The following is a 10310-nucleotide window of genomic DNA, read 5'->3' as shown; positions in this document are numbered from 1 at the left end:
TACTTATTGTAATAAGCAGTTCAAATAAGTTTGGGTGTCGTTGTGCACTAACGCTCTTTTACCTTACACGCTAGATTTTTTAATAAGTAATTATTAAAAACTAGCATATGGACACACGATTTTTATCTCCTGATTATATTGCTATATGTTCCTTTTTCCTATATTTGTCGCGAAACCTTTAGCATAGTTTTTACTCTTGATAAAGTGAAACATTTTGTTGGCCACATTATGCGGATGCAGCTTCAGAACCAGCATATGATTGTTAGATTAATATGAAACATTACAATTACTACTAATTTATTGATATGTACCGAACAGTTAACCCGACCAAAGATAAAAGGACTTGTTTAAATAACGGTTTATGAGTAGTCATAACGGTTTATGAGTATTTATAATTCTTGTGAATCTGTATTGTGATTAGAACACTTAAGCTTGATAAAAAAAACGCATTTAAATCATAATCCCCGTGTTGTTATCATCAGGTAAATCGTGTTCACAAGTACTTTTCAGGACTTACTTAAATCTTAATGCAATTCTGAGAATTCCCCGCCAGGATCTGTGCACACAGAAAAAAGACTCAAAGGACATGCCTATTACATGCGTTGCAGGATCAATCTGATGCACTAGCATGCACGCTGATAATATATCACCTAAATCATTATGCAATTTCCAAGTTTCCCTGCCAGAATCTGTGCACACAGAAACCCACTCAAGGGAATGTTTTTTTTTTGCGCTGCAGGAACCATCTGAGCAGCGTGCTTGCTGATAATATATTGCCATCTTTCATCGGTAATTCATAAACATGTTTAGGAAAATAAATTTGGCTTTTATCAATTCCTCCTACATTTCACCCAGGTAGGTATAGGTTTAAACCTGCGTTGGAGTGCATCAGCATAACTCAGCCTGATGTTTGCTCTAAGAAGTTGAACAGATAGCAATATATAATTACAATAGTGTTAAACAATCTAAAAATAGCCAATCACACGCTTCTCGGATAATTGGTATATGAATTTTGCATTTTAATTTCACATTTACCGAAATAGGAATACATGAAGACAATCATGAGTTTCTTGAGCAATTCAAACTTCATAAGTATACGGTTTGAAAGGAAGAAACGCGCTATGCATTTGTTTTGTACCACATACACGTTTCTCGACCGTAATGTATTTGTATTTCATATGATTTATGGTTGAAATGTTTAACATATGTTCACTGATTGATATGGTATCAACACTTGTTTGTAGATTTACCCTAATCGGACTTTAAAATGCTCAGAAGTTTCACACTTGTTTCATGGCAAAAACTGAACAAGCAGGTGCTTATCAAGAGTTGCAGTATATCTCTCAGGACAATTTCGTAAACGATTAACACATAAATATGTATTCCCTGACGCATTGCGTCTATATATTCTCTTGCGTTTTTTTTACGTTAAGCATAACAACTAAAAACTCCGATGCTACTACCTTGACTATTCAAACGTCTATTTACATACATTAACATCAACCGTTACTACTTTTTTCAGTAATGTACTCCTGACAACTATAACTACTATTTCAATTGTTGTGTACTTTTTATTATTCTACCCTTATATAGAGAATACTTTGTTGGTGTTGTTTTGTACTAAAATCATGCGATGAGTTGAAAAAAATGTTTACATGACGAGGCTTGCCGAGCCAAATAAGCATTTCTGAGACTAGTCGGATACATTCCAGTACACAATGGCACTAACACTGTATTCTTTTTATCCTACGATGTTAAAAACACATTTTTAATCAAGATATCTGTGTATAAGGTGTGAGGTAGGCAGGGGTATGGCATAACAAGTCCATCGCTGTGTTTAATCCATTTTATTCGCGTTGACCAATATAGCCTTGACGCATAAGACCTAAACAACACAATGGCAATATGCTTACTTACAGCACAAAACATAAAATGCTATGAAATATGAATAAAATGAATATTACAATTAACACACTTATTCCCACACGTTTTATAATACACTAATAAGAACAGTTTTGAAGCTCACCAGAGCAGAACAAAGCACGATAATGAACGTACGTCCACTTGACGGTCTTGTCAAATGCTAGCGTGGTCAGTAAATTTACAATGAAATAAAACAAGCTAGATCGAATGACCAATGAGCAATCTTGCATCCGACTAATTCATGATTATGATTGGACATAACAAGGGCAGGTATTGCATCAGCTGTCTTGAGTAAACGCACACTATAAAGAGAGTATAGAATTCACACACAAAGTAAAGGTGTATTATATAAAAAGGGAGATAACAAATTGGCATGCACTACAACAACATTAAATTGCTATAAGCAATTGCCAAAAAAGCTTACATTAACTTATTCGAACCTTGCGCAGTAATATAACAATTCTTTGTGATCTTCAATTACGCATTGCGAAATAGTCCTCAACAATATGATGAAAGTGCAGAGTATCAACAAAAAATTTAACTCGATTCGAATTTTATCAGCATTCACAATTTAAAAATATCGAGTGAACACAGAAGGTTTTGTTCTTTAATTCTTGTTTCACCGTAGCAAAAGACCAAAACACATTTCTGCCATTTTTAACTTACAAATGTGTACCCCTACGTCCAGCATGACGCAGCATATGCTATATAGTTCGTTGTTTTCGTCTTTTGCCATACTTTTTCTTTCTGATATTTTCAAGTCGAGCCTTTACATGCTTATTCTTTACTCACTAAAGCTTGGGTATTGATAGAAATATCAATGTTTATTTGGTTTTGTTTGCTTCCATGATAACTTGAAAATGTATACGCCATACGCAATACTTGTGTTCAACGTAATCTCCCTTTGGTGATTTAAAACAGTCGATGAAAGCAGTCAATACATTGCGGATAGACTTTCTTTGATCAACTTACGAAGGAAAACCACTTTCACCACAGAAAGTACCCTTTGATTGTACGTCAATATCTGTCAAAAAGTAACAAAATACACCGGAATGATACGATTGAATAATCTCGTTAGTCACTGATACCGTTTTCAGTCTGTACATTGTTCACCAAAAACACTTGATGTTTCATATCGCGATTGTTTCGGGTACATTCTTTATCATTAGACAAAACATTCAAAAACAGCGGAAAGTGTCGTTCGTGATAAGTGTGTTCGTCATTTGCCAGTACGCGGCTCATATCTTCTTCAATTAATCATAATACTAACATACGAAGATCCATCAAGTACACGATGCTTGATTATCTAATTTGATCGTCATGATAGAAAACATTCATGAAAACAGATGATACAAAATTCCGCATCCGCCAGACACAGTGTGTTTAGTTGCTATTAATAATTATAAATGATAAACGCGAAATAAAGAAACGCTAACAATGAATTTGAAGATATTAGACAAACTACCCGAATAGACCATGCAGAATTGCATATGGTCATACATTTCTACCACATTTATCGTTTTATCTCAATGCTACGTTAAAGCTGTACAATACGGTGATATGAAATTGATGACATAAATATTTAATTTTCTTATCTTTGTTTGGTCGATTCAAAACGCCACATCGCACATAATAGCGTACTAGTAAGTTATGCTATACCATAAGTGTCTGTTCTTTGTTAAGTTTGTGTTTTTATAAAGCTAATAGAGCAAATAGTGCAGTTCTTTATATGATATGTGTATTACAACTTTGTGTTTTTATACTGGTACACAGTCCGTATATCCACGTCAAGAGGAAAGCACTGCCAAAAATAATTTGTAAATATCACTTCCTTATATGTTTGATTCAATGTAACACGGCGGTAAATGGGTTATGTTTTGTACTGATGTTGGATTAAATGAATTGAATTAAATACACACTTATTAATTATAGGTACGTTTTGCTGTGACATAATGTTAGTAACTCAACTTTATCTGATGTTGTAATATATAATTAATGGTCATTGCATTTTTATCAGATGCAAATTCTTGCACACGGATAATGGAAGTCGTATTCAGAAATCAAGATATAATTAATACTTTAAGTACGGTGAACATAATGTTTCCATAAAAGACAAACTGGTACATCCGTGTGTTGTAGTAGTAGTAGTGCATTTAGTCAAAATATACATTTCGTATACATCATTTTACCATAACCTAACCTCACACATGAACTCCTTTTGTTTATACAATACAAGTCAGTAAATAGAACAAATTATGTAAGTATTTTTAAGTTTGCAATTCGCTCCTGTATACAACGGTTTGAATATTCTTTAATGGAAAAATATATAAAATATGAAATATTGTTTGGATGCACTATTGGATTGAGTGCCCTTGCGATCCTGCCGACCTGCGGGCTCGTTAGATACAACATCTTTTACCCAACTCGCGCGATTCAACCCACGAGTAACATCATTCATTTAATATTACCCAATGTTACAAACGGAATGTTAAACCGCCGTTTTAGTTGCCTAGCCCCTTCAGGTCATTCGACAACCTGCAACGTTGTTTTCACGTTGTATTGCTGATTTGTTTGCATTGAAACCAATGTTAGGTATTTCTCCGAGTAGAATGGCTTTCGCATATCTACAGTAAAATTAAATACACATGGAAGCCATATACAAGGTCCCCTTATAATTATTTATGCAGTAGTTAAGCTCGTCAAAATATATCAACTGAATATATTTAAATACCAATTCAATTTCACACTAGAATCCAATAAGCTAGTTAAATATGTATCACAGTACAATCACATTATAATACAGTAACGGTATCTTTTAATAGTGAAAAAAGATGTGTATCCAAGTATTCTTATAGTACGGTAACGGCATAAGGTAATAGGAAAATAGGTAAAACTGTAACTCCGTATAATAACATAACAGTAAATGTATATGGTAATAGAGAAACTAAATAACTGTTTACCGCAGTATAATAACAGTACAGTTAAGGTACATGTAACTCGTAAAACACGTCCAAGAAGAAAACCTGAATATTCATATAGAAAACAATAAAAATGAGTAATATATACTAAAAGAGTTCACGTTTATTTGGTCAAGGTTTGCCATCCCACTCAATACTAAGTAGTCGAGGAAGAATTGGTAATTTCAGCTCACCAGAAGTTGCACTTTAAGCTGACAGGAATCGGCACTTTAAGCTCATTGGAATCGGAATTGTTTACCCATTGGAATTGACACTTTGAGCTCACATGAATCGGCACAATAACCTCACAGGAATCGGCACAATAAGCTCACAGGAATCGGCACCTAACGCCCACAGGTATCGGCACATAAAGCCCACATGTATCGGCACCTAAAGCCCAAATGTATCGGCACTTTAAGTCCACAGGTATCGGCACTTAAAGCTCATAGTTATCGGCACTTGAAGCCCATATTAATCGGCACTTTACGCTCACAGGAACTGGCACTTTAAGCTCACATGAATAGGCTTAATAAGCTAACAGAAATCGGCTATTGATGCTCACCTGATTGCAACACTTAAGGCTCCTCACAATTATCAGCACTTAAAGCTTACAGTGATCGTCACTTTATGCTCACAGAAACCGACACTTGGAACACACCGGATTTGGCACGTTAAGCTCAGAGAAATCGGTACTAATAGATCAAATAAACCGGCACAATAAGCTCACAGAAAGCGGCACTTTAAGCTCACTTTCGGTGGAAATACATAACGAAAGAATAATTTGTAATAACCTATTGTTTGCGTTTGCTTAGTTTAATATGCATAGAAGCTACCTTAACCGTTGATCAACAAGAATAATGCTTTGTTACAGAAGAATAAATCAAATACTCTTCGTAATATTAATTATGTATGATAATCTAACTCTTGAATGATATTGATGAAAATAGCTAGTTTTAATCTTTTTCAAAACATTTTATTAACGAAAATCTTTGAATTATACGTTATATGACAAAAAGTGAACCTTTGAGATTAGCATTCCATGAACAAATGTCTAATGTAATGTATTTTGACCAGTTAATTAAGATCGACAGACTAGATTTGCAATAAATTCTATCTACTACGAACACAAATGTAACAGCGAAAAGGAAGTATTCCGAATGCTTATATAACAAATAAAGTCTTTAATGCGTTTCTTTTAGTATGAATATGTCGCCGTTTTTAACAGTATTCAACCATATCACAGACATCTGATAACCATTTCGCATTTTTATTGGGTTAGATGAGTAACCCAAACTTACTGCACATACTGAGGCAAGTAAATAACAGCTGTCATACTTGAGCCAAGTGAGGAGAAAATTGCAGGCATGATTTCATGAAAAATGTTGCCTTCAGTTATGTGACTATGCGACTATCCGAAAGCCGCGGATCCTCAGGAATGCAGCCCAGCGTCTAACATGTGATTGGAACACATATACTAATTGTTTATCTTACAAATCCGATTAACAGACCGTCGAATTAAAACTTTACCAAATAATACTTAGTAATAACAATAAACGCATACATAACGCCAAAACTAAACACATGCCTTCAACCCAAATATGACAAACATTGCATACATGTATACAAAACTTTAGCAATGAAAATGTCCGACTGAATACTAAATGTATTCTGAATTGTCCGACCAAGCTCAACATTATTCGTCCTCATTTCAATTATAAAGCCCAAAAGAATCAGCATGCGCGTTCAATTACAATAATGCACACCCTTTATCTCTTTATTAATACTCATACATATGCAAACCCTGTTTAATACAGAAGCACTGAGTGCAAACAAATTCCCTATACACCTAATATTCCATTCGTTATTCCCTATCGCGACATACATGGTTTTGATATTTCTATACAGCAACAAACGTTACATAATGTACACAAACCAACATAACCAGTTCTTGCCAGTAATTGTTATTGTTCCTTATGCACCGAATATCCATGTTTCACTTCATTGATTATTTCGTTTCGAACTGCCATTATATTCACATCTTCCATTTGTATGATGTAATCCCACATTAACATTATATATTTTGTCTAGACTTATCATGATATAATGATAGATTGTTCATGATGTCTTTTGCATTTTTAAATCATTCATGAACAACTCAATTTAATGATAATTATGCAGTACATGCTTTACTTTCTACCCCCAAAGGTAAGAACGTTGCAGGCTACACTAGCACATTCTCCTCTGAACTTTTTGTCACAAAATCCGTAGATGATTGGATCGGCCATGTTGTTGATTACAAAGGATCGGAGAAATATATTATACACTGCAACACCAGCTGAAGACACTACCTTGAGAAAATCGGGTTTTATGGAAATCGTCACCATGGGAACTAAGTGAGGGATAAAGCTTACCACAAACACACCAGTTATAATCAACAACATTAAGGTCACTTGCTTCGTCCGCAGACTTGGTCCCTTGATGCTAGTTGAAATCCGACTAGATTCCAGTTTGTCAACAGTAAAGGGAGATTTTGTGTCCGCAGTTAGGCCTTGGACGCTCGTACTAAGTGATTTTGATCGATCTTTTGTTCTGACACCCCTAGTACGTCTGTTTTCGCATTTTTGTTTTCAGTTCCGGTGACCAACGACGTACCATTTGGTGTAGTTTCGCGGGTATCGCGCGATTTGACGTCACGACTTGAGATATCGTCCCTTGATTCTTGTTCATCCTGTTCATGAATAGAGTCTCCCAGTTTTGCTGTAATACAAATAGCAATAAAACCATCATTAATTCGTTTACACGTAGAGTTCATTGAAACTTCTTTTACGTTATTTTCATGGTATTTTGTACGTGTCTGCGCTTGTGTTATAAGCTCATAGTCGTTTGTGTAATAATTTTTTTTTTGTTTGCGGTCGTGCGTGTTGTTTTATGATTTGCGTTTAATTTTCTATGAATATTGCAAATGAAACACTCAACAAATGCGTAGCATTCGGCAAGTCGGACCTGGTATTTGTCAAGACGTGAAATTTCTAGTATATCGGTGTTGAACAATTATATGATAAGAAAGTTAGACTTACGACACTCCTTTTTATACGCCCGTTTAAAAAAAACGGGGCGTATTATAGTTTCACCTTGGCGGCGGGCGGGTGGGTCGGCGGACGGGCGGACGACGTCCACAGCAGTGTCCGCTCTATAATTCAAATAGTTTTCATCCGATCTTCACCAAACTTGGTCAGAAGTTTTATCTAGACAATATCTAGGTCAAGTTCGAATATGGGTCATACGGGTTAAAAACTAGGTCACAGGGTCACTTAGTGCATTTCAAGCATTGAGCATGGTGTCCGCTCTCTTATTGAAATAGTTTTCATCCGATCTTCACCAAACTTGTTCAGAGAATGTATCTGGACAATATCTAGGTCAAGTTCGAATATGGGTCATGCCGGGTCAAAAACTAGGTCACTGGGTCACTTAGTGCATTTTAAGCATTTAGCATGGTGTCCGCTCTCTAATAGAAGTAGTATCCATCCGATAATCATCAAACTTTGTCAGAAGTTGTATCTAGACAATATGTATGTCAAGTTCGAATATGGGTCATGCTGGGTCAAAAACTTGGTCACATGGTTATTTAGTGAATTTCAAGCATTTAGCATGGTGTCCGCTCTCTAATTGAAGTAGTTTTCATCCGATCTTCACTAAATGTGGTAGAAGTTGTGTCTAGACAATATCTAAGTCAAGCTCAAATATGGGTCATGCCGGGTTAAAAACTAGGTCATGAGGTCACTTAGTGCATTTCAAGCATTTCGCATGGTGTCCGCTCTAATCTGATCTTCACCAAATTTGGTCAGAAGTTGTATCTACATGATATGTAGGTCAAGTTCAAATATGGGTCATGGTAAAGTTATCAAGTTGTCCAAAACCTTCAAACGGGCGTATCTTGTGACAATTTGGCACTCTTGTTCCCACTCGTATTGCAATTCATGCCACTGTATGTATTTTCACGAATAAACCTATGGCTGAGCATTATCGTCCTTCCAATCCGGAAGTAGAATACTCCCATAATAACCATACTGATTATGGTGAGCAGTAACTGTAACAAAAAGTAACCTTGTGGCAATTTTGATTCTTTCATCTTTGGGTCAATAAAGCAGTCGGTTCCATTAATTCCGTGAACCTCTGTGTCAACTGATGCGTCACCGTACACAACTATGGCGGGTAAAGCTACTACATATTCTAGAGCTGAAGCTAAAAAGCAAATTATTTTAATCTTTGTCGGAGTTACTGCTGCCGAAAATGGGTAGCAGATTCTTCTGTGTCTTTCTACTGCAATACATATTACAATAAACGCCGAAGCTACGACAAAAAAAACGTGTAAGAATCTTAGAGATTTGCACGCTTCTTCGGACGGGAACATGTACGGATACAACATACTGACGATCAATAAAGGCATCCCAACGGTGCAGGCTATGAAGTCTATCCAACCCAGCCATAAAATGAGCGAGCGGTATGTCGACGGTAAGTACTTGAAGGTATATACATAGACATCCTCATGTTGCCCAAAACTCCGACATCCATCAGGATGGCGATAAATGTGATGGTGGGGATATGTAGCTCAACGAGGGAATTGTTCTTTTCCGTCAATGTCACATTCTTCGGGGAGTCTTCCCGCCACACTTTAGGGATCGCAGAATACATGTCTCAAAAGGGTTTCTAAAAGATAAATTGCGGTCCCTATCATAATATATTTACATCAGTAATCATGTATCATTTATCCATTTAAATCGATTTTAAGTAAATAAACGACAGTTTGTGTTTAATATCAAATTATTATATGTTGAAGAACTTTTGTGAAGATAATGTCGTAAATAATATGGTTCGTTATCACCCACTGAGGACAAATTTAAATCGATGTTAAATATGCATGGATTTTGGATAATGTCATGAATATTTATCATTTAAAATGACTAACTTGTACACAGATTAAAGGTGGGCAGGCAGCGACACGTTATTTAACTTTCGCCAAAATAATGCATGACTAAATGATAACAATCAATAAATTAATTGTCACGCTTGATATGACGAGATGTCCTTATCAATCTCAACTGTACCCCAAAAGAGTAAACCATTATTAAATGTGTGTGAATAGTTCTTAGATTATTCAGACGGTATGCAAGTTAATTGCTAGTTTATTTATGTATTTTCTGAATTATTGTTTTGTTTTAATGATCCACATTACTTAAAAACATTATCTATCCATACACATGGTTTAAATCAAAAGAACAGCCGACTACAGATAGATAATCTCTGTAAATACGCATTTCAATTATCCCCAAACATTACAAACTGATAAACACATATTTGTGAGCGATCTACCGATGCTACCCTGCTGGATATCTTTATGAAATACCCTCTTAATCTTATCATGGAATACTC

The 10310-nt window shown here is 35.6% G+C and overlaps 1 protein-coding gene across 1 annotated transcript; it reads right to left on the bottom strand.

Annotated features, from left to right (window-relative positions):
• Positions 1 to 6561: 6561 nt before the first annotated feature.
• LOC127857448 (uncharacterized) lies at positions 6562 to 9572 on the bottom strand. Its single transcript, XM_052393843.1, has 4 exons — positions 9447 to 9572; positions 9160 to 9399; positions 8888 to 8967; positions 6562 to 7442 (listed from the first exon to the last, which is right to left on the bottom strand). Exons 1-4 carry the CDS (start codon positions 9570 to 9572, stop codon positions 7067 to 7069), a joined length of 822 nt encoding a protein of 273 aa, XP_052249803.1. The 3' UTR covers positions 6562 to 7066.
• Between the last annotated feature and the right edge of the window lie 738 nt (positions 9573 to 10310).

The sequence above is a fragment of the Dreissena polymorpha genome, chromosome 14, assembly GCF_020536995.1.
Source record: "Dreissena polymorpha isolate Duluth1 chromosome 14, UMN_Dpol_1.0, whole genome shotgun sequence".
Lineage (NCBI taxonomy): Eukaryota > Metazoa > Mollusca > Bivalvia > Myida > Dreissenidae > Dreissena > Dreissena polymorpha.
This window is presented reverse-complemented; position numbering and strand designations above follow the sequence as displayed.